General features: G+C 39.1%; 6 protein-coding genes across 15 annotated transcripts in view; 4 read left to right on the top strand and 2 right to left on the bottom strand.

The window, feature by feature from the left end:
• LOC116429381 (arrestin domain-containing protein 17) overlaps window positions 1-22,420 on the bottom strand; it is a 33,424-nt gene extending 11,004 nt beyond the window's left edge. The window contains exon 1 of the mRNA XM_076365955.1: window positions 22,356-22,420. The gene's annotated coding sequence lies outside the window, so the exon portion shown is untranslated. The remainder of the gene's footprint in view (window positions 1-22,355) is intronic.
• On the top strand, window positions 275-14,889 carry Syt4 (Synaptotagmin 4). The gene is made up of 6 exons (XM_031982281.2): window positions 275-703; window positions 1,767-2,081; window positions 3,895-4,265; window positions 5,056-5,214; window positions 5,669-5,986; window positions 6,521-14,889. Exons 1-6 carry the CDS (start codon window positions 652-654, stop codon window positions 6,638-6,640), a joined length of 1,335 nt encoding a protein of 444 aa, XP_031838141.1. The 5' UTR covers window positions 275-651; the 3' UTR covers window positions 6,641-14,889.
• LOC116429378 (SET domain-containing protein SmydA-8) lies at window positions 16,218-21,744 on the top strand. Of its 6 annotated transcripts, none has more exons than XM_031982278.2 (9): window positions 16,218-16,235; window positions 17,980-18,139; window positions 18,449-18,703; window positions 19,237-19,491; window positions 19,584-19,737; window positions 19,911-20,067; window positions 20,510-20,865; window positions 21,283-21,383; window positions 21,454-21,744. In XM_031982278.2, the coding sequence occupies exons 2-9, from the start codon at window positions 17,999-18,001 to the stop codon at window positions 21,595-21,597; spliced, it is 1,563 nt and encodes a 520-aa protein (XP_031838138.1). In that variant the 5' UTR covers window positions 16,218-16,235; window positions 17,980-17,998; the 3' UTR covers window positions 21,598-21,744. The 6 variants fall into 6 exon arrangements, with proteins under 6 accessions (XP_031838138.1, XP_031838136.1, XP_076222064.1 ...); XM_031982276.2 differs by lacking the exon at window positions 16,218-16,235 and adding an exon at window positions 16,247-16,558; XM_076365949.1 differs by lacking the exon at window positions 16,218-16,235 and adding an exon at window positions 16,247-17,284.
• LOC116429382 (GDP-D-glucose phosphorylase 1) lies at window positions 21,827-23,541 on the top strand. Its single transcript, XM_031982289.2, has 5 exons — window positions 21,827-22,302; window positions 22,402-22,682; window positions 22,759-22,861; window positions 22,957-23,263; window positions 23,342-23,541. The coding sequence occupies exons 1-5, from the start codon at window positions 22,135-22,137 to the stop codon at window positions 23,467-23,469; spliced, it is 987 nt and encodes a 328-aa protein (XP_031838149.1). The 5' UTR covers window positions 21,827-22,134; the 3' UTR covers window positions 23,470-23,541.
• A 262-nt stretch (window positions 23,542-23,803) lies between these two features.
• Window positions 23,804-25,881, bottom strand: Chchd3 (Coiled-coil-helix-coiled-coil-helix domain containing 3). 3 transcript variants are annotated; one of them, XM_031982292.2, is made up of 3 exons: window positions 25,676-25,881; window positions 24,206-24,719; window positions 23,804-24,104 (listed from the first exon to the last, which is right to left on the bottom strand). In XM_031982292.2, exons 2-3 carry the CDS (start codon window positions 24,621-24,623, stop codon window positions 23,929-23,931), a joined length of 594 nt encoding a protein of 197 aa, XP_031838152.1. In that variant the 5' UTR covers window positions 24,624-24,719; window positions 25,676-25,881; the 3' UTR covers window positions 23,804-23,928. The 3 variants fall into 3 exon arrangements, with proteins under 3 accessions (XP_031838152.1, XP_031838150.1, XP_031838151.1); XM_031982290.2 differs by lacking the exon at window positions 25,676-25,881 and adding an exon at window positions 25,478-25,657; XM_031982291.2 differs by lacking the exon at window positions 25,676-25,881 and adding an exon at window positions 25,293-25,461.
• LOC116429384 (iron-sulfur cluster assembly 2 homolog, mitochondrial) lies at window positions 25,682-27,584 on the top strand. Of its 3 annotated transcripts, none has more exons than XM_031982295.2 (4): window positions 25,682-25,700; window positions 26,492-26,572; window positions 26,799-27,017; window positions 27,092-27,584. In XM_031982295.2, exons 2-4 carry the CDS (start codon window positions 26,496-26,498, stop codon window positions 27,264-27,266), a joined length of 471 nt encoding a protein of 156 aa, XP_031838155.1. In that variant the 5' UTR covers window positions 25,682-25,700; window positions 26,492-26,495; the 3' UTR covers window positions 27,267-27,584. The 3 variants fall into 3 exon arrangements, with proteins under 3 accessions (XP_031838155.1, XP_031838154.1, XP_031838153.1); XM_031982294.2 differs by lacking the exon at window positions 25,682-25,700 and adding an exon at window positions 26,019-26,358; XM_031982293.2 differs by lacking the exon at window positions 25,682-25,700 and having other exon boundaries at window positions 26,020-26,572.
• The last annotated feature ends 46 nt before the right edge of the window (window positions 27,585-27,630 follow it).

Here is a 27,630-nt window from a genome sequence, read left to right as displayed (position 1 = left end):
TCGAGAAACCTCCATAACACAAACAAAAATCTAACCACCATGCTTAACTGTACACCCTACAACTTCCCTCCGAAGCATTCGTCTCCAGCATCGATACCTGTCGAATCATCGAGTTTCGTCGAAGAGACGGCCATCCGGCCGCACGGTGTGCGTCGAGTCCATTCCGCGATGATCCACGCCGCGCGGCCGAGCGACGTCACGTTATTCCGCTCCGGGGGTGGTTTTGGCACGGCAGCCAAGGGTTTCGCCCGTGCGTCGCACGGCGAATCGATGTCGCATCGATTCGCGGTCTTCCCCGGAGTGCATCGTCACCTGCGCCGAGATCCTTCGTTACCTGCAGGAAAACGGCCCTTCCCTGCGCCCCGCGTCGGCGTCGGCGTCGGCGTCGGCGGCGGCGGCGGCGAGCGGCATTGTTTCTGGCGTCGCCTGAGTCGACGTCGTCCTCGTCGTCGTGGCTCGGTTCCTTTCTGGACACGGTTCATTCCGCGCAAGCCCAGCCCGTTACTATTGATCCGAGGCATTTCGTCCGATGGTCGCCTCAGAATACCACCACGAACGGTCCGCACACCGTAAATATTCGTTCAGTGCGCCGTGGCCGAGTGACTTACGCGGATAAAAACTGTTCAAATACGTGGAAAAACGTGGCCGAACATGGTCGGAGGAGCGACGGAGGATGGACCCCTTATTCGACCCGTCGATTCCGGTGAGTCTGCCTTCCCGGTTGCCCCCGGGTCCAGCCATTTCTCCGTTTTCCACCCTTTTCCACCCTTTCCCTGCGTGTCGCCTGCCCGGGTCCCAGGATGCTCGCCAACGGACGCATTCTGGGACCCGCTCGCGCGATTCCACGGGCGACGTTGCTCCCCGGAGTTCGAGATCGGGGCCGGATCGGGATTATGGCGCTTTTACCGATCCACGGAGGACAGCTGTTACCATGCCCATGGTCACCCTGATCGGGGTGTTCCCCTTGCTCTCTCGGAGCATTTCTCGCCGCAGGTTGTTCCGCTCGACGGTAGCTAGACCGTCGCAGGCTCATTCGATGCAGTCATTGTAGAGCTTCGCCGGGACTGTAGTGGATGAGTCAACGCTGGTGTATATAGTGATAGCCCCGCGGATCGGTACCGAACACCCCGCGGACCATGTGGTGGTTCTGGACGTTGCGTGATTTTCGGCTCGTTGCGAGAGTGTTCGTCGCGTTTCTACTTCGTTCTCTGGTAGTTTGATCAACCGATTGCGAGAAACTTTCTTGGGTGTGTTAGCACGGGCGACCGAAGCATGCCTGTATTTCGACGTTCGGTCGAGTACGAACGGGAATGGAATGCTTTATTAGGCAGTCAGGTTTCCGTAGAATCCCGTTTCACCGGGACGCGCGTTAAATCAGACGCGCTGCATCAAGGTTGGAAGCCTCGCTCGACAAAGTCACATTGTGCAATCGCGTCGCGATCAACCCTCGTACCCCCTGCGGTCGAATCTGCGCGTTTCCATCGAGGAATAATCGTCGATCAACGTGCTCGTTGTCAGCCGATTATTCACGATTTCACGGTCTTTCCTTCGAATCCTCGCCCGGCGCGAGTGAGTCATTCTCTCGGATGGAACGGTCCGCCAGGGAATAAAAAATTCATCGCGGCTGCATCTCTGTAGCGTGTAACCAGGCGCGGACGGTCCCCGTCGTCGCGTTCCGTTCCCATCGATTCGAACCCGGTCGACTCGTCGCGCGGCGGATTTTCCAAGAAAGCCGAGGGATAAACAAGGAATCCACGTAATTGCAGTGTCGACGACGACGGTGGTCGCGCTATGCATCGGCGCCGCTTTTCTACTTTGCGCCGTCGCGATGACCTGGTGGCTTTGCCGACGGCGTCGCGAGCACACCAAACTGAATTCCGACAAGTCTTTGGCGTTCAGACCGCCGCATAGGAAGCCGAGGGCGGTGAAGAGCCCGGGCAGCACCAGCCACTACCTGAAGAAGAGTCCGAGCCCGACGGAACCGGCCAAGAGCCCGCCTGGCTCCGCCGGACAGACGCCCAGCCCGACCGGGTCGCAGGCGTCGAACCCTTACTCCCAGCCCAGGACACCTCAAGGTGCAGGTGAGCATACCGATCCCGTTCACCCTCTCGCGACGGGGTTACTCTCGCTGTCGGCAGAACAGCGCGACGCGAGAGGGTGCTCGTTCGAGGCCTCTCCCTTGTTCCTCGGGAATTAACCCTTCGCACTCCGAACAATTTTTAATATGACCTTTCAGCAACTCCGAAACAGTTTTAACACGAGCTACGAGCGTGCCTCTGCAAAAGATTTAACCCTCTCGCGACGGGGTTGCTTTCGCTGTCGGCAGGACAGCGCGGCGCGAGAGGGTGCCCGTTCGAGGCCTCTCCCTTGTTCCTCGGGAATTTTAACCCTTTGCACTTCGAACAATTTTGAACACGTTAAGCGCCATGTCAGTCATAGGTGACTGACGCTTCTGAATGACTGGAAAACAATCGTAACGTACAAGATAACCGATGTGAAATGATAATGTTTAGTAACGTAATTATGTTGATGATAGCGTTGTGCAAACATTGTAAGGTCAAATAATTAATAATTGTTCCTGCTTTTCTTTGCTACTATAGAAAAACTCTACGGGAAAGCACTTAACGTGTTAATATAACCTTTCAGCAACTCAGAAACAGTTTTAATAGGAGCTATCAGCTACGAGCGTGCCTCTGTAAAAGATTTAACCCTTTCGCGACGGGTGCCGTGTATATACGGCAGCCACTTTTTCGTCCACAGAGACTGACGCTTATGTACGGCAGTCATTTATTACTTTACAGCGGCTCACGCCGTCTAGATACAGCAGTCGCTTATTGGTTTTTTTATAATATTATTTTATTTCAATAGCGAACTCAAAATAAAGCTGTAAATACATGGATGGCGAAGTATGGTTCACTTGCGCTTCGAACGACGACAAAGTAAGGTCAATCGCGCCGTCGCGAAAAGTGGCAAAGTATGGTCAGTCCCACTGTTGCGAAAAGCAGCGAAGAATGGTACAGGTGCGCCGTCGCGAAAAGGTTAACGCTAGGTTTACGGGCATTTATTGTACGCTTCGTTCTATTATTCCTAAATGTTGTTTTCAAATGATCATCGTTTCGTTGAGTGAACTATAGTAATTCGATTTGGGGGGTCAACTGTGACCCCCGCAGCATTCAACGTGTTAAACAATGGAAGAAAAGAGAAGTGTACATTGAGCTATTTCTGTTCGAGAGATAAAATCGTTTGTTTGCGACTTGGTCTCCCGAACTGGTGAATTTCATTTCGTGTCGACATTCGTCGGCAAAGGGTTAATAATAATTTCAAGAGAGACTATTTATTTCAAAATCGATCATTTTGACTGGTACACTTAGTATCTCTGGGGCGTATCTCGGAGTGAATCGCTTCTTTTTGATGAACATTGTTGAAGGATCCGTAATTTGTAATGTAAACAACGATTGTATGTTTGATTCTTTGAAATTCTAGAGCTTGCTAAACGAATCGTTAGTTTTGAATAGATACTGTTGAAGAATGCAGCATCTTGAGATGCCAATTTTATTATTACGATTACAAAATGAACTGAAATATTCCGGGGATCGACCAGCAAACTGGTTCTTTCCGATCGACATCGTTGAATAAAGATTTAAGCAATATAAATGCAAATGCCTTATTTATTCTTCCGTGATGGATAGCAAAATAACTCTAAAGGTTAAACACTGATGACGGAGGACCAGTGTTTCATCGTAAAACAATTTGATATTCATTATAAAATAACAGTTACACGATTGCCATACAATTACTATAAAAGAAAATAACGAAAAAATAACAAAAGAGAAGGATAATGTAACGCAAACTCAGTAGAAAGTAAGAAAAATGCATCTGTTTGATTTTCGGCAGGTTCACCGGCTCAGACGCCGTCCGGCGAGGTTACTCTGAACATCGAGAATGAGCGCGACAAGGCGGAGATCGAGAACAATGAGAAGACGGAACGCGAGAAGAACCACACGACCAAGAACAACAAAGACAATCTGGGCCAGCTGATGTTCAAGCTGCGCTACCTCAGCGAGCAGAACGCGCTGCGCGTGACCGTCGTCAACTGCAAGGGTTTGCCCGCGAGGGAGCAAAACGCGACCAGCGACCCTTACGTCAAGCTGAAGTTGCTGCCCGACAAGCAGCACCAGGTGAAGACGAGGGTCCTTAGAAACACCAGAGACCCGGTCTACGACGAGGACTTCACCTTCTTCGGGATATCGAAGGACCAGCTGCAGGTACAACTCATTAACCCTCAGCACTCCAGGTTGTTTTGTAATTTATCAGCGACTGCAACTAATTTTTATAGCATTCCTAGCGAAAATGAGGAATGCTATAATATTCCTTCGATCTTTTATTTTCCTGGTACAAAATTTGGATGTGTAAATCGAATAATTTTAGTCAATATTGTCCGATTCATTGGTTAGGTGATAATCTTGTGAAATTTTCAGGAAAAGAAAGAATTGCGCGAGAGAAGATTTGAAAATGGGTATCTCGATACAAAAATAGTTTTACGTTCATTATATGACTATGTTTGCTACAGAGATTAAATACCCATAGAAGAAAGACGATTAATTTTAACTTGAAGAAAGATGATACATATATTTATGGAATTCGATGTTAAAAGTTTATCGCGAGTCCCACTCAATGTTATAAGGCAAAGGGTTAAACTTATATTCAATCAATCAAGGTTGCTCTTTAAAGCCTACAAGTCTTCAATTACCAAAGCAATATGAAACAACCAGAATCTTTTAAACATTACATATTACATATCGTAAAAAAAATGGCTTGTCTTCAGTTACGAATTACATGTTATGTCATGGGAAATATCTATAAAAATGTTCACATTTGGCCATACGTAACTTTGTTGAACAACATAATAAAGATCAATATTAATATTTCATTTCGAAGGGAGAAAAGGAGAGTAAAATTCCGATTATCACAGCATCGAAATGATATTAATCTTTTCTTCTTGATTTCAATGGTTTGAATGATTGATAAAACAAATATCTTCGTTATGGTTCGCAGAAAATTAGCTTGCACTTCATAGTGCTCAGCTTCGATAGATACTCCCGAGATGATATCATCGGTGAATTGACGTGCGCACTATCGTCGGTATCCGGTTTGGAGAACGCTGATAACCAGGAGATATCATTGTGTCGAAAAATTTGCCCCAGAAGCCTGAAGGTGAGGAACAACCCGCGAACGAGAACCCGATATTGATCGAGGGACCGTCTAAAATAATATTCATGAATATTTTAACGTTGAAAATATCAGAAACGCTGAAAATAACGGATGACAAAAATAACGGAAAGGTAGAATGACAGCTTTCACAGTTTCACCAATCACGAAGAACCCGGTTGAATGCTTGAATAAATCAACCATCCATTTGTCTCGTATCCGTCAGTCATTGCAGATTTTAAGTCTGCGAAGTTTCAACGTGTTGACGAATTTAATGCTAATGGAAGTTTTCTGTATCAATTAAATTAGCCTTGAGACCAAGAATTTCTATAAAACTAAGAATATATATACTCTTAATTAAATAGAAATTCAATATTAAGAATTTTCTCGGTTTTCGAGAATACAGATTTTTAGAGTACGCTTGTTGGTAGATCGAAGAAAACAACACCTTTTCTTCCAGATTCAATCGCAAGGCAGAGGAGAACTGCTAGTGTCCCTTTGCTGGCAACCGATGACCAGCCGATTAACGGTCGTCGTGCTGAAGGCGCGGAATTTGCCGAAGATGGACGTGACAGGCTTGGCGGACCCGTACGTGAAAATCTATCTTCTGTACAACAATCAGCGCATCGCCAAGAAGAAGACGTGCGTGAAGAGACGCACCCTCAGCCCCGTTTTCAACGAGTCCTTCGTTTTCGACATTCCGAACGGCGCGGACGGTCTGAAGAATGTCAGCCTCGAATTCATGTTGCTTGACTGGGATCGTGTTACAAAGAACGAGGTATGCGATTTACAAATTCTCCGTTAACCATTTATTTTAGAAACAATTTCAAACATTTCACACTTTCGAGATATCAATAATTGCGAGACGAGGAAACCGGAACCAGTCATTTCGACTGGTACGGTAGTTCTAGTAAAAATAAACTAAATTTACAAGCACCGATCAGTGACCACAGTCAACGTGTCATTCATCTTCAACTTACATCCTTACGCGTCGATTCCTATTTAACACTAGGTTTACGGAACGCGTCAATTTGACTTTGAATTTTATAAACATTATTTGGTAAATGTTTCAATCGGTTTTCGTTGATCCAATTACTGTCTATTTCTACATCTACAATTTCCAAAATCTAAATGAACGAATATCAAGTTCCCCAGGAACAATAGAATAAACTACAATAAATGCCCGTAAACCTAGTATTAACCCATTCCTCGTAGCCATTTCAGGAGATTGAAATTTCCCTGAGAGATTCTCTAATCACAGTAAATTACGCTAACAGAACCAGACCGTCGACTGATCGATTTCACGTTACAGGTGATCGGACGGCTGGAGTTCGGCGGCGCGGATTGCCAAGACTCGGCTCTGAACCATTGGAGAGAAGTTTGCAGCTCGCCGCAGAGGCAGATCGCTGATTGGCACAAATTAAGGGAGTAGTTAGTACGTCCCGGGCCCATCGATTCTCTCGGAATCCCATCTCCAACTATCCGAAAGCCCCACATCCTTCCTCCATTATGAAACCACCGAACCGACCCCCTTGAAACCCTATGATGAGGTAGGGTATCTGTTTTGTAAACCTAATACTCGATGTATATTAGGCTTGAAGCGAGTGGCGGCACGTCCACCCGCGATCGATGCAACTGCGGATGCACGCGCCACGCGAATCGGTATCGTAGTTACACCTCAAACCGAAATGCGCACCAATCCGTGCGACTTTGACGCTTCTGAGTCAGGACGACGCAGGCTTCTTACACCGTGCGTGTTACAATGCAAACGAACGGGAAAATGTCGCGATTGTTTTCGAGGAACAGAGACTCGATTGAATCATTTACATTAGTCGAACAACCATCGTCTGTACTTTATCAAAGAGGGTTGAATATTTCTAGTGAAAAACTTTCGAGTGCAAAGGGTTGATAAAGAAAAGCCAGTAGTCGTTCTATATTAACCCCTTGGCGTACATTTGTTATTCGCGGCGTTTAGAACGGAATATTTATTCGAAATATATTATATATATGATATTTATTACTTCACACATTCATTATAACATCTAAACGAGACTACCCCTTGGCGTACTATTTACTTCCGCTACTAAGCTTGTGCGATATTTTACTATCGACGATTTGGAAATGCAACAAAATTGTCCACTCTTCAAGTGGAAATTTCATTTGAAGATAATACATGGATAATAGCAAAATATTTGTTTCTTTTGATCCGTGTAGACAGAGAAACTTTGTCCTGTTACTTTGAAAACAATCGCCGCAGCGGCGTTCGCCTGCAAACCACTCGCGCGCATTCCACGCCGCGTTTTTACCCGCTGAAGTAACTGTGTATTTTGATACAACTGGCTCGCTGCGTGCAACGCGTTGCGACACGTTTTCGAACGATGCTGTAGTTAGTTGCACTGAGATATGCAGTTCGCGGTTCAGCGGGGAAAACACGACGAGTAACACGTCGAGTGTAGAACGTTTGTGTTGTCCGAACCGTTTGAATTGCGCGCCTCTTTCGTGTAAAATGGCGGTCGAGCGTACTCGTGCGGCGAGGAAATAGTAGGGGAGATTTGCAGGTGGATAATTAAACGAATATAATTTTGTTGTGGACGTATAGACTGATATTTAAGAGGAAGGAATGTGGAAAAGAGAAAACTTGAATTCTACGATTTATTGAACTCCAATTAGAATCCATCTTCAATGGAGATTTTGTTATTTGAAAGTGTTTGTTGTTTTTGAGATCCGTTATTTTTGCTTAGTTAGTTGCATAGAATATTAGCGCGAATATGGTAGATGCAGTATTCATTGAAATAAGATTGTTCGTTTATAGATTACGATTTTTCTGACTGCACGAGCACTTTCGTACGCCATTACGCGTTACAGAGTTTTCCGCGTACTCTGTTATTCTCTGAGTTGAAATTATCGACTCAGTCCAATTTGATCAAAAAGTTCTATACGAACACTGTAACTTTGAAAGTTTTCTGAATATTTTCGTCAAAGAACATTGAGCCGCAGCATATGCCCTGAAATTTTGGTATCTCGACGCTTCGCGCGTCGGAAGCTACAAAATGTTCGCTGAACAATGAGCAAATAACGTAATGATTGAATAGTGAAACGAACAATGGTATCGGTGAGTTCGGATCGATCTCGTTTTCTATATCGGAGACCGTTCGATCTAGCGGCAAGTGAGCATACCCGCTGTACGCAGTTGCAAACGATCGCGAGTGCAACGCATACAAAATGCTTTATGATATAAATATAGTTATTTAAGATTTCCGACCAGATGGCAAAGAGGGAAGGCGAACGAAGCAGTTAACTATTAAACAATCGAGCAACTGTCGATTATTGGATACTACTGTGGCGAGCACAGGGTTGCGTTTTCTCGAAGATCATTGTCTTCTTTTTCGATGTTGATTTAATCGAAACAGGATCCTTAGTTCTTCATGTTAGACTGTCCAAGAAGCATTCATCGTTAACGGAAACAATTTTAAACAGCACGCACTTGCGAGTCGGATGAATTTTTGAGAGATCACACTCCGAATTTCTGTTCGTCAATACGATGGAACGTCGTGAAACAGATGTCTGTTGATTTCCGCCATTGAATTCCACGAGCGAACTCGGCAAGAGAGAAAGAGAGCGAAAAAGAGAGAGAGAGAGTGAGAGAGAGATTCGAGGCTAGCGATAAAACACATGTAATATGCGAGCATTGTATACCGGCAAGATCAGTGGTTCTCAATTCAGACGTCGCTGTAACAGATTATCGAATAAAAGTCATGTTTTAATAGCCAATCGTCGCACGCGAATTATGTTTGAAACTGAGCGTTCACTTGATTCGAATTATACTGTTGTCTTCAGCCAAGAAGCTCTTCGGAGATTTGTCGCGCGACTCCGTCGAAATTCCGACGGCCGCCGTTCTAAGTAAGATCGATGTGAATTAATCGTAAAGAAAAAGAAAAGAGAAAAAAGAAAGCTATCTATCTATCTCCTTCGTTATTCGCGTAATGGAGTCACTCTAAAGATCGATGTATCCTAACGACACGCCGCAACAAATTCGAAGGTGAATCCACGGAAAAGAAGGAGAAAAACGTTTTACGGGGAAAACTTCATTTCTCTTCGGTTCGATTGTTTTCCGCGCTACTTGCGACACGCTGAGCGACAATTGCGATTTCATTCGGCGAGACTCGGGGTCTCGAGTGAACGGAGAAAGGCCGCCGACACAAAATTTAGAGTGATTCTTGCAGAAGGTATGCGCGTACCGTGAGACGATCCTGAAAAGGTCGTGAACCAATGACCAAAGCTTATGAGACGGCTTCGCAATTCTTCGCGCCTGTTCCGACTTCTTCTCGCCCTGAACACGATCCGCGTGACCGGACAATTAACGGAACCGAACGGGGAACCGGGTGAACGCTCGAACAGGTTCACCGTGTACATCCACGGAACGGGCCGGACGATTGCGGGGCTGTCTTCAGGTGCTATCGAAGGCCGCTTCGCGATTGTAAATATGTAATTTATGTTTAAAATAGAAAAAGAAAAGGGAAACACGGAACCTTTGTTTGATTAAGAACCGACGCGCGGTTTTGATCGCTGCATCGATCAACGGAGATATTAACGGGGCAGCAAGGAACCACGGGACATATGGGTGTCAGAGTAAAAGTATAGTAGTATCCTCGTTGGTGTGTTTGGGACACGATGGTCGTGTGGTCGTGAACAACGCGAAAGGAATAACCGCTTCCGGCGTGCAATTGAATTTATTCGTGAAAACGCTGTGTCGCACGATATTATTCGACTCGAGAATATGTTAGCTGACGCGAACGCAATTGATGGATTCCGTTTTCGAGGGTTTCGCTATCGGACAGACCGCTATCGGTTGGATTCTCGGATTATCGTTGCATTCCGTCGATTCGCTCGGCGAATTTTCGACGCGCAGATCAATGTATGATTATCGGCTAGAGAAACAGAGTAAGAGAGTAAGAGAGAGAGAGAGAGTGAGAGAAAGAGAGTGAGAGGCCGATACGTTTCCGTCTGTGTCCGCGGGCGAAAATTAAATTTAAACACACGCACTCGAATTATTATCGAACACGATGTATCGTATTTAATTGCGCGGGAGGATGTTGCACGTTTGAGCGCGCCCAGTTTTTTGCATGTACACGCGTACACGTACACGTACACGTACACGTACACGTACACGCACACATATACATACACGGACACACACGTACAGAGAACACACCATTGCGATAAATAACGAGTACCGAATAACTGTTAATTAATATTAGAAGTATCGGGCAAACACCAATCACAGTTTGAAGTTACTTTAAACTTTAAGGATACCTTGAACCACGTCCAACGCGTTCGCCACTAGCAGTTCGTTTTAGAGATACCGTTTCTTTAACGTTTCGTCCAAGTTACGAACGACACGTGAACTTTGTTGCGAATCGGTGATGTTAATAGAAACCGTAAATAAATTGGACTGTATATAACAGTACGATCAATCGAACGACACGAACGACAGGCGTCACTTTTATTTTGACGGGAGATCGGCGGTACAAAAGAAATCTAAAAGGAAGATCAATTTCCTTTGTGTTAAACCGCACGCGTGACAAAACGCGTAAGGTTATCGTTATTTTTACGCTGAGTGCGAAGCGCCATTGGTTGGAAACGCGTGACGCTGGTGGCGAACGCGTCGACCTTTAAACGGTTAACGTACCTATGATAAACACGTAGCGGCGGGGCGGATCGCGAGAATCGTCCGCTCGACGAATAAAAAAGAAAAAGAGAAAAAGTGTAAAGTAACTTTAGAGAACCATCCGCGCGACGAGCCGCGCGCGCGCATTAAACGAAGAATTTTACTCGAGAGACGAACGAGATATGTTCCTAGGAATGGATTTTAAACGCGTCGACCGCGCACGGCGGGCAAAGTAGACACGCAGCAGCGGATCTTCAAACTTCAAGTAGATCTTTGCCGGATATTGAAACGTTCACGGCGAATCGCATAAGTATTACGTTACATACCGAGGAGAAGCAAACACGATTTAGTTAGCACGCACGACGAGAACAGATCGATCAAGGCGAACCGGACGACTTCAGCCTGAGTTTAGAGTTTCAACGGATTCCTCGGTTCGATTCGGTTCAGACGGATATCGCTAAAAATTCCACGCTCGTCTAAATTCCACGTGGACTGAGCTTAACACGTTCATTGGATCGGCGGAGGAGCCACGCGCTCGCGCGCGTCAGACTGGTCGCATCGGAGGATTGTAACACGGGAATCATCAATGAAAGTGTTAAGTCTTACCAGACAATTGTATATTTTGTTTAAAAGCGAATAAAAAACCAAGATAGACAACAATCAGCAGCGTTTTGAAAGCAACGGAGAGGGCAGTGAACATTTCGTCGAACGGGGAGGCGGACTCGAACCGCGCGGCAGCGCCTCGAAAGGGGATCACCGGCGAGATCCGATGAATAATTCATCGCTCGCGAGTAAATGGTTCATCGAGGCGAACGAACCGGCGGGTAATTAACTCTTTCGGCGCGCTGCCGCGAAACGATCGACCGGAAAACGCGAGATGCTCGAGCGTATCCGACGCGAACACCGTCGGCGTCTCTCGCCCGCGAAAGAGGAACGGTTCAGGACACTCTTGGAAAGCGGCGATTTATTTTTCTTATAGCACCGTACATTCTCGAGCAGGGCTAAGGGTAAACGGGACCTTAGGGTTGTCAGGGGAAATCGTTCGCGGCAGGGAACGCAGAAACGGGGGAGCCACCGCGAACACGGCGCACAGTGCGGCCGAACGGCCGTTTTCTGGACAAAACTTGAAAAGCATCGGTGATATGAGAGAATGCTTCGGACGAAAGTTGTAAGGTATAGTGCTGAGAATACGATGGTTATATTCCGTTTAGATGGATGGTTAATGCGGGGATATTACGAAGCTTTCTCCGATGACAATGGAGACTTCGCGTTCCGATCCCAACATCGCACGAACAGAGAAACGGAGTTCCTTCGCGGAAAACGTTGATTTTTCAAATGGAAATCATTTCGTACAGCAGGAACTGCCTGGCGACATTGGTAACCTCCAATGTTCGTCGCGCGAATAGCCGGATTTCGGGGTTTTGTCCACAGGCGCGCTGTGCGGCGCGCGAACCGTCAAAAGCACGAAAGTATAGAACCGCGACGACGCCGTCGCGAAGTATCGCACACAAAGACTCGACGAACGCACCGAACACGCAACGTTCACACGATAACGATAAGTATATAGCGAAGAGAAAGGAAGGCGCGGAGAAAGAGCAAAGGAGAGACGAGCAGGCGGCGAGGCACGCCTGGAGTCTCGACGAAACGGAGAAACCGAAGGAACAGGCGTCGCACGATCGAGAGTTCCGGGATATTTATTTAATTGCTATACAATTACAGATGTAACTATTGTAAGGGACGACTATAATAAGTAGCACGTAGCGAATTATCTCGTAAATGAACATATTGTCCGGCGTTCTAATTAAGCTCGGCGCCGATCGGCTCGACGGTGTTTCTAAGATCGCCGGCTCGCCGACGGAAGAGGAGAGCTCCTCGGGATCGGTAGTCGTGCTGCAGCGTATCCGAACGTCGCCGCGGAATGCTGGAAAATCACCGTTCCCTTCTCACACGGTTCCCTTCCTTTCGTTTTTCTCGGAGCATCCGCCAAACGGAACGTCTACTCTTCTCCCTCCCCCGCTACAACGACAACAATTTTTTGTACCGAAACATAACGATGTAGTTGATACTCATTTATGGAATATAGAAGGATTCGCTTCGATCTGACGAGTTTTTTCCCAGTTTTTTTCGTTTGCGAACACAACACGCACGATCGTCCAGCTAGAATGGAGACTTCGGACGCTGAGAACCTGGCGAAACGATTTTTCTTCGTTCTTTTGTTTCTATTCGAAGGTCGGTGCTTTGTGACGATTAGCTGGTCAAAGGGAAATTGCCACGAGAATTTTCATCTTCGGTTTTTTCATGGAAATTAAGAAGCAGCTCGTTGTACGTGTTCGATTCTCGAGCGAACGTCGATATTGCACCGAGTATATCAAGAGGTCAAGCTTCTAGCAAAACGGATATTCAGATTTCTCGGTTCACGAGCGAGTCGAAGTCGCTTGAATATATTTCGCTGGTTCTTAAACAGTTGGACACGATCCTGGTCGTGCAATCAACACTCGCTCTTCTAATTGCGCCTCTTTTGTTCCACTAGAGACTGAATTTCATTTGTTGTACATCTTTTTCAATTGTCGAACGAGAGGAAGACATGAACTCCATGTGAAGTGACATATTTTCAAGAACATGCTATTCTTTTCAAACTAAGGAAAGTTTCGAGTAACAAAGTAAAGTAATAAATCAGGGGATGCTATACTGCAGCATCGTTAACGCGTTCAGTGCCACGTGTACTATATATTTCTCTAAGAAAATATTTTTAGCAAGAACATAAAGGAACATGAAAATATATAAAACTTACCAAAAACTTGAATGCAAGTTAATATTTTACAAAAAAACTCAATACAGTTCACAAAATTTCACCGAAATGTCCGTGGCACGGAGCGTGTTAATAATTAAATAGCCGGACACGCTGGCAAACAAATGATTGTATATAAATAATAATTAGCATCGAGTCGGTGGATCACTCGCGGATCTCTCGCGAAGAAAAATGTTCAACGAAGAAAGTATACCTCTACATATCAGCTCGTATAAATCCGTGGATCGTCCGTGAAAATTGAAATGTTTCGTAGTCCGCGTTGCACACTGGTAGCTAGACTTAAACGAGATTTGTGCTAGCCGAAGAACGATAGTACAAAACACAATTAACGTTTCCACGTTTCTAGTTTCAATCTGAACACGAGGAATCATTTGGCGAATGCATTTCGAATTGAATTAACCCTCTATGGGCCGACTTTTTGTTCATTATTATAACAAAATCTATGCAGTAGAAAATTAATAGATATCCACATACGAATACGAGTTAAGAATGTATCGAATAGTTTCAATAATTTCATCAAACGAGTATATTTTGTAACTTTCAAGTTACAATGACGAACTTTCACGCCTGAGCGTATAAAAGTTGAAGTTAACTGATTATTTAATTTTACTCGCCACTTTCAGTGCAAAATGAAATAAATCAACAAGATTCCAATATACTAACACGTGACTTCAAAGTTACATGGGCCTACAGAGGGTTAACGCGAAATCGGCAATGCGCTGGACACCTCGACGACGAATGGCCGACGTCCGAAAATGGCTTCCGGCCTCACCTAAGCAATGGCCGACATTTTTCTTCGCGAAACGCAATGCGTATTAGACGGAGACGCTCGATAGCGTTCAATCCCTTGTCGTATTAATTATTTTCGTTTGTATAACTTTCTTCTAAATTTGGGAGATATACAGAGAAGTTGTTTGTTCCACTGTGAGTGTAAATTTAGTTCGAAGGTAATGAATTTGTACTAGTAAAATATTCAGTTCGATGCGTTAATGAACAGTATTGGTTTCCGATGGATTAATTTAGAAATGTTCGCGAAGAGTCTCGTCATCGTACGGCAAGGGGTTGACGAAGAATCGAATCGAAAGGAATCGGTGCTTTTCACGCATTCTGAAGAATCATGTACGCGTGTAGACACGGCGCACGAAGGTATGCTGTGTACGGTCAGATTTAACGGCTGTGTGGTCAATAAAATATTAGAATTAAACTCGTCGCCGATGTTCTTCCTCTGAATCGTCCTGTTCCTTCATTGAGTTTCGTTCCCAGTCGCGTTCGCGTTGGTCGTTTAGAATTGAATCCTTCTGTTTCGGTGGATCCGATGGAACCTGGTGGTCTAGGAAGAATTACCGAAATCGTCTTAACCGCGAAAATTAGAAATGCTGTAACATTCCTTGTTAGTACAAAATTTGAATATGTGGAGAATCGAATAATTTTAGGGTAGTTTCTTTGAGATTCATTGAAATATTTAATATTAGAAATGCTGTAACATTCCTTCGATCTTTTATTTTCCTTAGTACAAAATTTGGATGTGGAAAATCGAATAATTTTAGGGTAGTTTCTTTAAGATTCATTGAAATATTTAATATTAGAACTGGCGCATGGAGCCTACAGAGTTCAAAGGGTCAATCTAACGAAGTCTCGAGGAAATCCGTTGTAGCTCGCGCAATCTTTCGGCAAGAACAAAAAGATTCGAGAAGAACATAACGGAAATGATAACTTTGGTGAAATGAACCGCGAGCTTTATTTTCCTCTTTGCTCGGCGGGATACCACGTGAATGTTTACTCGATATATGCTCGAAGTTAACCCGCGAAAATGTGTATTTGCGCAAATGTCCGTAGTCTTTTTATAACACGCTAAATAAAGATACAATTGAAACCACACATTGTCCAAATCGTGCGCCGTCGGTTTCCGAAAACTCACCCGAAGCTGCTGAACTAGAATATTTCATTTCCAAACAGAAGAATCTATTACAAGAAATCAATTTTCATACTTTAATGTACTCTTATTCGTACAACGTATTTACTTCACTTATACTTAACTCGTTCAAATTCAATTAATCAAAGAATCTCTAGAATCAATAGTATGAATCACGAACTTCGCTCTGTTATCAACTGTTAACCCTTTGCACTCGGAAGTTTTTCACTAGAAATATTTCAAGATATTCGAATGAGATAAAAACAACATTTTATGAAACTAACTCGAAGAGAAATCAGGCGTACATTCAGGAACAAAGCTATTTTATTCGAATATTTCTCAAAATGACGCATTACAGGAAATATAATGTTAAACATCAAATTTTATAGCTTCACTGTATGAAATCAAATGGTGAGTGTCACCTCTCGAGTGCAAAGGGTTAACAGCGATACGAAATTTCCAAAAGAAAAAATCACTTCGCACAGTGGCGAGTATCCGTTACGAGCGCGTCGTAAATGTGGACGTTAAATACACGTGATTAGGTACATAAGCCGGCATGCATTAGCAAGTATCTGCTCTTGTCTATAAATAAACTCTATTCATGATTTGAACTTCCTCCTGCGCGAACCGGTACGCCGGTTAGTTACTGCTGATTTCTCTCTGAAAACGGACGATCGCTGGTTCGGATAAGGTTCTTCCACCGCGGCAACGTGCGCGATGATAATTTGATCGAGCGTTAATTACAATTATCGGGACCCGTTAGGTACTCGGTTCATTACTCGTCCAATTAAGTTTCATTTGGGAACGTAACCAAAAGAATTACAGTGTAAATCGTATACGAGAGGAGCATTAAACGTTTCGGTTCACTTGGAATGAACTGTTCACGCTGTTCGAGTCGAAGCGAACCTGATTTCTAATTGAATATCATCCAGGTGGAATCTTCCTGGTGTTCCTCAGATAAGTATGCCGTGTTTCAAATATAAGTTTCTTTCCGTTTGAAGAATCGAATCACTCTCTGGTGGGTACAGCCGTCTAACGCGGAAAATTAACAATAGAACCACCGTACCAGTCGAAATGACTGCTTTCGATTCTTTTGTTTAACAATTATTGATATCTTTGAATTGAATATTCAAAATGATCTTGAAAATAAATGGTTTCATTTCAGTACTATAACGAATGTCTGAAGAAACTGAAAATAATCTATTGTTACAATTTTTATAGGAATTGCATATTAATCGTATTAAATGCTCAAAATGACTGGATTCGATTTTTTTGTTCAGCAATTATTGATATCTTAGGAGCATTGAATATTCGAAATGATTTTGAAAATAGTTTCACTAGAGTACTATGATGAATATCCAAAGAAACTGAAAATAATCTATTGTTAGAATTTTTATGGGGATTACATATCAGTCGTATTAAATCCTCGGTAGTTCTAGTGTTAAGACACAAGGGAATTACATAAGATTGGGTCGCGGTATAATATGACCGTAGCCGTAGACTAAATACGGTGTGCGTCTAAATATACTGCGCAAACTAGAAACGGCGGGTCGCCTGTGCAAAGATAAGAGAAAATTGTAGAATCGGTTTCGCTCGCGCGGAGATACTTCGGTCTCTCGAGAACGTTGAATTTCAAAATTCCCCGAACACGCATGCCTGTGGCTATTGTCGGCTAACGCGGCTGTCTGTAATTATTTACTATTATTATTATTATTTTACGTTATTTCCACTCGTGACAGGTACAAGCACCAGTTTTCAGTATTTTAACCCTTTGCACACCAAAAATTTATCACTAGAAATATTCAATTTATTTTTATAAGATATAGATGACATTTTTCTAAACTAACTTAACGAGGAATCTATTCAATAAGGGGAACAATGGTATTTCATTTCCACAGTTCACGTATCGATTACTCAAGACTTAATGTTAAATACGAAATTTTACAACGTTGATGCACCAATCGAGTGCTGACTGAGAGGCACCTTTCGAGTGCAAAGGGTTAATAGAATTCACGATGACAAGAGTCATCTTCAAGGGTCAGATTTAAAGATGAAGTAAATGCACCAATAACTATAAGCAATTAAGATTACATGAATAGAAATTATTTAATAGAAATGTTTGCATTTGTAATATAAATATGTCCTCGTAGCCCCGACTAATTATTGGCACGTTCACCTTATTTTTCACGTAGACGAAATCATTCGTCTTCCGCCATTGTCGCGTGCCAATAATAATCACGCGTCGAAGACTGAGGACAGTCGGTTAGAGCAGAATCGTACTAATCCCGAGAATGCTGTAGGCACGGAAGAAAGCGACTCGTATTTCTCTATTTACTTTGAACGCCTCTACTTTAACTAATTTTCTGTCCTATGGAAAACAAGCTTCTCGAGAGCACCATCAATGGAATCTCAAACTGTTTGCGCCATTTGCGGACAGTTCGCGACTCATAAGTGCAGCGCCTGCGAGAGTGTTTACTACTGTTGCAAGGAACACCAGAGGAAGGGTTGGAAGAAGCATGCCGAAGTCTGCAAACCTTATAAGGTTAGACGTGCAGTGAACAATGTTGACAGATGGTTCACCCTTTGAACTCTGTAGGCTCCGATAATATAACATTTTTTACTGAAATACCAACGACATTCTGACTTAACGAGAAATCGCACATAAATTAAAGGAGGCTGTTTTATTTTAATATTTTACATGTCGATGCATTGTACAAAGTTTAATGTTAAATGTCAAACTCTGTAATTTTGCTGTGTCAAATCAGTTGACTGAGAGGCGCCTACGGAGCGCAAAGGGTTAATATTTGAGAGTGTTCGCCGGTTAGAATTCATTTAAAAATTCTTTTCAAAGTTGGCGGAGGATCAAATTTTGGGTCGTCATTATGTAGCCACGAGAAATATCAAGGTAGGAGAAATTATTCTGAAGGATGAGCAACCTTTGCTAGCTGGCCCCATGTACAACTCCATACCCGTGTGTCTTGGGTGCTTCACAGCGCTATATAAAGATAGTGCTGTACCTTGCTCAAAATGCGGATGGCCTCTTTGTCCGGACTGCAAAGAGCATGGATTGGAATGTGATTTCACTTGTTCTCGCAGAGACGAGAAGGTGATTATTATCTTGACGAAATATATCTACTGTAGACTAGTGTATGAATTCCCTTTCCTCTATCTTGACACATTTCGTTCCGGGTAATTTTCAGAAAACCGTAACGATGGCAATTTTCAGAAGACCGTAACAATGGCAATTTTCAATGAAATCAATTTATATCATATTTATCTAAGGCTGTGGTAATTAGCTAAGTTACATAGCTAAGTGTCTTTATAGAAAAACGAGATTTCTTATAATATTATTGATATATTTTTAAATTAGAAATTTATAACTTATGACACGGAATGAGGAATTCGACTTTGTTATTTTACTTTGGATTTGTATTGTACTTGTATTGACTAACAGTTAAACAATGGACTAAAAATCTCGAGTTAGAGGGAGGCTGGCGCGCAATGTGTTAAAAGTTAATAGAAAAGATATACTTTACTAATAAAGAAGTTCATTCAATTAAAAGTCAAATGGTTTCATGAATTTTTATCAGCGTATAATATACAGTTCAATAAACATAAATAAATTGTACATCATTGCAGGTATCCATCACTAGGTTTCCCTACACACATCCGAGTTACCAGTGTATAAATGTCATAAAAACGTTATCCATGAAACACGCCAATCCAGAAGTTTACAAGAAGTTACTATCCCTCGAAAGCCACACTGATCGAATTAACGAGGAGAAAAGTTTCACCTTCGAGGAAGCAGCGAAAATTACACGTTTCATCAAAAGATTCTTCAGAGCAGATGACATAACCGAGGAAGAAATTACACGAATTGTCTGTATCTTGCAGGTAAGGTAATGTTCGTAAATGTTTGCGAAGAGAGGTCCTTATTTTACCTGCTCAGAAATTAAAGATATTAAATCTGAACCTAATTATTACAGGTTAATGGACACGAAGTTCCTCTCACCGAACCGCCGCACATTGCAGTTTACGAATTAGCATCGTTAATCGAACATAACTGTAAAGCGAATTGTTCGAAGACCTTCACCGATGAAGGTGGGCTAATTATTCACGCAGGAATGCCTATTGCTAAGGGTAAGGTTATTTCGTTAAATTCCAAAATTCACTTACAATATCGATACGTTAATTTTAAAATTTAAAATATGTTCAAATGTTTAAATATATTAAAATATTGAGATTTAGTAACATGTTTCAATTAAGATAGTCTATGCTCTATATTAGTTTCCTAAAAATTCTTTGTATTTCAGGAGACCATATTTCCATCTGTTACACAGATGCACTATGGGGCACTGCGAATAGGAGACACTATCTCTCGCAAACAAAATTCTTCGATTGCATTTGCGATCGATGCAAAGACCCTACAGAATTTAACCTTATGTTTAACGCTCTGAAATGCAATAAAACGTAAGATATCGTAAGTTGCGTAACACAATAGAGTACATTGCAATACACACAGGAAAGGGGATATCGAATTTTACACATGGACCAACAGACCTTAAGTTAATTACAAACGAGCCACACGAGAAAGAAAGACTTACATTTTATATTACATACACTATTCTACATTTTCCATACGGATTCATGTACAGTATTACAAATCATCTCTCAATAGCATCAGAAATTCGTGGAAATGAATCTACAATAACACGTGATCGTAATTTGTAACTATTAACCCTTTGCACTCGATAATATTTTACATGAAAAACGCCGCTCGAATTATCTCGAGTGTGCAAGTTAAGGGGTTAATATCGAATTGAAAACTTTAGAAATTTGCTGCGTCGAATCAGCTGTGCAAAGGGTTAAATAGAATTCTTATGTAGAATCGTAATGTTCAACTTATTTGTAGGAATTGCACAGGGTATACATTGCCAAAGACTTTCCTCACACAAGAACAGCAACCGTACGTATGTGGAACGTGCAAATTATCGATGAGCTACGACGAAGTGGAACAAATTCTAGAAAGGGTCGGCGTCGACCTGTCGAAAATCAAAAAGAACGACGTCACCGCGTGTAAAGAATTTTTGAGTCGTTACAAGAACGTTCTGCATCCGAATCATTTTTATAACGTCGACATCATTGTCGCTTTGGTTCAGTTAATCGGTCAACAAAATGGAGGACTGGCGACGGTCGACGAGAATCTCCTGATCGAGAAAATAGAACTGTCCAAGAACCTCGATAATTTACTTCGAATTCTCGTGCCCGGTAACTTGATAACTCCATCATTCTCTAATTTCACGATTCCAATGGCATTCATTATTAGATGTACGACACCTTTTCGTTTATCCGAACGTTATCATGGTTGGTCTGATTTTCTTCATAGTGTCACGAACCGATTCGTAACAGTTTCATAAGATCATTATGAAAAATATATGAACAAACGTTTGTACATGTAACGCTAGTGGTTGAGACACGACTACGTTTTTGTAGCTGCGCTTCAAAATTTCAAACACCGAGCGCAGTTACTCGACAGACTGCTGGTCGAGCGATTTTTTAAAGTGGGATTTCAAATTCGAAATTTTCTAGGTAGAATATTCGAGATTTTCAAAGCAGTATTAATAACAAGATAATTCGACGACACGGCAGAGTGTTAGACGCGTACTGAATATGTTGCATTTTCAGCTGAAAATCGAATTCGGGGATTAATTCTTTATGAAATGCACGCAGCTCTTGCAGAATTTAGTAGGAGGCACACGGAAGAAGGCACCTTGATATTGTTGATGGTAAATATTTTGCTACATTGTTGAGAAGCTGTGCATTCTAACATGTTTTATTTTTTTGCTTATTTGATAGGAATCAAAGAAGTGTTTGCTTGAGTCTTATCAATTATTGAAATATGAACCGAAGGTTCTTCCGGAAGGAAAATTGGCGGAGCAAGCTAAGCAGAATATACAAAAGACAAATGAAATTTTAAAGCACCTCAATATCGACTCCTGAAACCACGAATAATATTAGTTACACGATATGAATTATTTTCTTCCTTATATTATATTTCCCTCCACCCTTGTTACGTATCATAATAATATTTATTATATATTTATTATGTTAATCTTTGGAAGTAATCACCTGTATAAATATATAGATAATCTTTCTTTAAGTATCATTTTTATTGAATTATTCCACGAAACTGTGGTTTCGTTCGTTATTTATAATCCGATGAAAAATTAATTGATAAAGTACCTTTTATAGATAAGTTATGCAACCTTTATATGTTAACTATACAATTTTTTCGAATATAAGAGATACGAAGCTTGACATGTAAAATTTTTGACATAAAAGAAAAATATAAGTTTAAGTGAAACTCGAAAAAGAATTAGATCAGTATTATTATTGTTGTTTAATTTTATAAAGTTGAAGTTGATATTCGTTTGTAATAGGTTATGTTACAGTATTTACTTTGTTAAAAATTGCAGTTGATAATTGTCTAAAATAATCTATACTTTAAAAGAAATTTAATTTTTGTTTTCAAAAAGTATGTCTCATATAAATAATGATAGTACTATTAAAGAAAAGAAAGAATTGAATTTTGATTCTATCTTGAAAGAAAAATGGGAAGAAGCTCAAAACAAAGGAATATTTCGTTATGTATTAAATATTAAAAGTTCAAAAATATTAAGTGGAAAGTATCAATTCTTAGCTCAGGTAATATAACAACTTTTAGTAATATGCTTACATAAAAATTAAAATATACTTACAAATTTAAAAACCAAGTATAATTAGACGCTTAATTGTTGATTTTAGTTAAACATTGACCGTGGTTGTAATAGAAGGCTTCCTGAAAATATCACTTCAATGACACAGTTGTTTGATAAAGAACGTTTCAATTTCACTAAAATTTCTTCAGAAGAGAAAATAATGAATTTAGATGCTGAAAATGAAGCAGATATAATTGCAGTTAATATTAGTCCACTGGAGTATTGTCACTGTTTATTGTTACCTGAGAGATGGAAACAGTTACCTCAAGTTGTAACAAAATATAGTCTGTACAAAGCTTTAGATATATTTGCATTAAGTCACGATTTGTAAGTAATATTATGTTCAACTTAACAATATAAAATTGATATAAAAATTAACATTTTAATCGCTTTTTATTTTTAGATATATCCGAATGGTATTCAATAGTCTCTGTGCTTATGCATCTGTAAACCACCTTCACTGGCATCTGTATTATCTAAATCATAAGATGTTGTTAGAATATATTGTAAATCAATTTTGTATACTTTATATACTTTAATATTCTTACATATTATTTAATTGCATACAATAGTTTACTACTGTTATTATTTTCGTTTTTAGGATCTTGATGACTTTATGGGTCCTGTACAAATTTTAAAGAACTACCCTGCAAATGGATTTTGTATAAAACGGTTAAATGTAAAAAATATAGATGAATTTGTCAATTGGGCGTTTTTAGTCATAAACTATTTACAAAACAAGCAGATAGCACATAATGTTTACATTACAAGAGCAAAAGCAGATTCTGGAAAAGAATATGAAGACCTGAGGATTTACATTTGGGCTAGAAAATCCAGCACAGGCATAAAAGACACTAGTGTTTTTAATGTAGCATCTTGTGAATTGTTTGGACATTTATCAATAAAATGTAAATATTTCAATATTATATTTCATAAAAATAATAATTGATTTCAATAATTGATTAAATAATTTTATAATTTTACAGCTGAGGAAGTGTATAAAAATGTATCAGAAGAATATGTAGCAAATTTTTTTAAGGACATAACAGAAGAACCCTTTTCACTCATTTTTGATGAAGTAAAAAATTTAATACAAAGGCAACTGACTATATGAAAACTATTACTATGTTAAATTTATGTATGTTCGAAATATCTTGTAATTGAATTAATAATAATGACATCTACTATAATGCACAGAATATTATACCTATTTCTTTTCCATAAAATTATAAAATATTACTTGTTCTGTATGAACCATAAACTTTCAACTGACACTTTATCTTAACATTAACTTATTCATAAAAAAAAAAACAATTTTCTACACTGTAATTAATATATTCAAAGAATATTGTGATTTATATAATTTGTAACATGAAAAGCCTTACGAACTACATTATTTTTAATACTCTAAATGCTGTTAGTAATGTAAATGTAATAAATATTCAACATTTTAATACATATAATTTAATTTATTGGCAATAACTAAAAGTTCTTTTATTAAACAACATTAAATTTCACACCAGTTTGAGTTACTAAAATGTGAAACAATTACTATACGTAATGTTGCAAAATATTAACAACGTGCGGCAATAACTGTTGCACGTCGTTCATCTACGCAATTAGAAAATTCTTCAACTAAATTAGAACACTTCAAAATTTCTTTGGGATACTCCTGGTAACACTTCAATACCTTGTCTATACTTCCCAAACATGGTTGTACAGTATTATGAATATTCACATTCTTTTTATCTGTAAAATATTAAATTATATAATTTTATAGTATACTTCAGAACTGATATATGATATCAGTCTAATATTTATTTAATATTTTACATTACAATAATACATACCACGATCCACATATAACTCTTCCACAGCCTTTTTATATTCCTCATTTATAATTTGATTAATTTTCACGTGATTTTTCTCTAAGTTTTCTAATCGTTTTTTCCAGTATTGATCTTGCTTCAGTAGCTCTTGCTCTTTTTGTTGCTGCATTTCAAGAGCAGTTATTGTCATTTGTGGATAATAATATGTTGGATATCCAGAACTCACTGGTGTACTTCGACTTTCAGGTGGTGGTGAAGGTATATTTTTATTACCAAGGGGTTGTGCCAAATTAGGCGATTCTAATTCATTCGTTGATTTGATATTAGCTTCATTTGCTTTTTGAGTCAATCGTTGTACAATTGAATTAGATACTTTAATAACATCTATATCATCTTCATTATTAATAGTAAGTCTACGAGCACTTTGTCCAGCGCCCATTTTAATAGTCCTAACTTATTTTATAGGAAAATAAAGCGTTTATTGTAAACTAGCCTCGCAAATTTAATTCAGTTAAATATGTATAAAAAGGTATATCTGAAACATCAAGGAAAATTGTTATTACAATAAATATAAGCTATATATGCATATACTTCTCTTAAATTAATTACTTTAGATAATCTATAATAATATCTCTAAACATAATACAAATAACTATCATTTAATAACAAATTTTATGTTATCCATTAATGTATAAATTATTAGAATATTATTCATTTATAGTTATGGCAATACATAATATTTTTTACATGTTTACTATTTAAGTTTTTAAAAATAAACATAAATATAAACATAAATAAGTATGCTGAAAATTTGTACTTATAGTCAATGACTCTATTCTTTCCTTGAGGATTTTATTTTTGGAATAGTACTTATTATAGACTGAATATGACACACTTTTAATACTAATATTTCATTAAACGTAGCAAGACATATTTCACTACTATTAAATATTTGACAAAAACCAATATAACCCTACTCGAATTCATACAATGTTTTATCAACAAATCTAATTTATTTCCACATTTCCTATCATGTTATAAATTAAAGTATAAAAATATTCATAAATTTCTATATGTTTCATTAACTATAGAATATTAATATCAGTACCAAATCATCACGGACACAATTCATCATGTACATTGCCAATGTAACTGCAATTGTATTTTTTCATTACTACATTCTTTTTATTCCTTAAACTATTTTTATTCGCCAATAACATTATAACACTAGACACTAATTTTGAAATATAAAATTGTACTCTAATTATTTCTTCCAACAAAACTTTACATTACCTTAAGTTATCCTTTTACATAATAGTGACCATTTTACTTATACTTTCAGTATATATTATCGTGTATTAATTTTACGCACGGAAGATCCTGATTTCATAATATTTGATTAGAAAAATAGTATCAATGCGCATACAGAATTGCATTACCTATCATTAACACCGGTTCACATTAGTGCTTAAGTTTTCCTTGGATACTTACGTTAAAGTACCGCGATATTTAAATTGTAAGAATAAATTCATCTGTGGTAATATTGTAACATATCAATTTTGATTATTAGATATCTTGCGTGAGATAATTGCCTTGTACTATTTATTAATACGTTTTACAATTTAATACAAATTTAAACAAATTTAGAGAGAATCTTTCGTCGGTGTTCTCGCTGTTAATCCATGAAGTAAAAGAGTCTAAGAAGCTCGCAAGCTCTTTTTTCAATACTCTGAAGTATACTACAAAAAAAAAAATGACCTTTGACATAAGCGCCACCTTGTGACGTTATTTATAAGCGAAGACTGGTTTATAGTTTCGTTAAAGATATTTATACTCTCTCTATTGAACAAATATTTTGTGATCAATGGTATAGTTTCTAGTTCGCGTTAAGTGTATTGGCAAAGAAAAGTGCAATTTACAACGAACATTCAATTAATTTGATTTGCTCGAGAAATATTGATACGACAAAGAAAACGTGGTTTTCTTTGAAACAAATACATTAGTACCAGTAAACTATTTTCTATTCTCACTTCTGTTGGATTTCATATATTTTATTGTTCATCCGCAACGATGAATTTTCATTAAAAAAGGAAGTAATTCTGGTCTTCAAAATCTTTGCGTGAAGCTGAAACTTAGAGTGCTGCAATTTTTCTGAATAATTATCACATTGCATGGTACTAAAACTTCTTACTAAGAATTGACTTTTAATGTTTCCAATAATTCAATGAGTTTAGTGGCAAATAGTGTTTAATAATATTCATTCGTATCTATGTATTATGAATTTGTCGATTATCTTATGCCTGTCAGAAATATGGCGAAATTGAAATACACAATTTGGGGTCTCTCTTCTAATTTCGTTGCAAACCGATACTTTTCACGTTTATTGACGTAAGTAATATTTTGGTTAAGTGTTTTATTTAATTTTCGAAGTGTAATTAATTTAGTAAAAAATATATTTTAGAACATTAACAAGAATTTAGTATTAACAATCAATTTTGATTACTTTTGTTCATAGCATGCATTATATTAGACATTTAATTTAGAATCATTAAATGTCCTGAAGTAATTACAAAAGTGCATTATTAATAGAATGATAAAAAATAACTATTATTAGGTCTCCATGGTACAATGTATCTACAATTTCATCAAAGGAAATGTCAACTGCAGCAGCAGTTAAGTCAGAAAATGACATCATTATTACTGATAGCTGTGTTAAACGTTTGAAGGAAATTACAAGTGATAATGCATATTTAAGAGTAACAGTAGAAGGTGGAGGTTGCTCAGGTTTCCAATATAAATTTGATTTGGACACAAATATAAATGAAGATGACAAGTAAGATTATGTAGAGTTGATTATGATATGTCAGTATTTGTATTTGTTATAGAAATTAATTAAATATGTTACAGGGTATTTCAAAAGGATGGTGCCAAAGTGGTTATAGATTCAACATCTTTAGAGTATATTAAAGGAGCAACATTAGAGTATCATACAGAGTTAATACGCTCTGCATTTAGGATAACAAATAATCCTTTAGCCGAGCAAGGTTGCAGCTGCGGGGCTAGTTTTTCTATTAAAGTATAATGGTTTCATTGTGTATAGTATATTTAAATTTAGAGCAAAACGATTATACTTGTATCACATTTATTATTCCTTTTTTTTTGTTGGGAAAATAATAGTGGAAACTTATAACACTTATGCTAAAAAAGTTTGTTTTCCACTTTGATCACAATTGTTACATATTGTATATTTAAAGATATTGTTATGTGTATGCTTATGTATGTTTATTTTATAATAATGTAAAATACAAACAGAAGCTTTAATTTAGAATATAGACAAACAAATTGTTCAGTTGAAATTGTAATAAATTGACTGTAAATATATGTAAATGTTGATATCATATACTTTATGATTTCATGTAAAATGTGGGTTGTTCCATTACAAATGC

The sequence above is a fragment of the Nomia melanderi genome, chromosome 3 (genome assembly GCF_051020985.1).
Source record: "Nomia melanderi isolate GNS246 chromosome 3, iyNomMela1, whole genome shotgun sequence".
Lineage (NCBI taxonomy): Eukaryota > Metazoa > Arthropoda > Insecta > Hymenoptera > Halictidae > Nomia > Nomia melanderi.
This window is presented reverse-complemented; position numbering and strand designations above follow the sequence as displayed.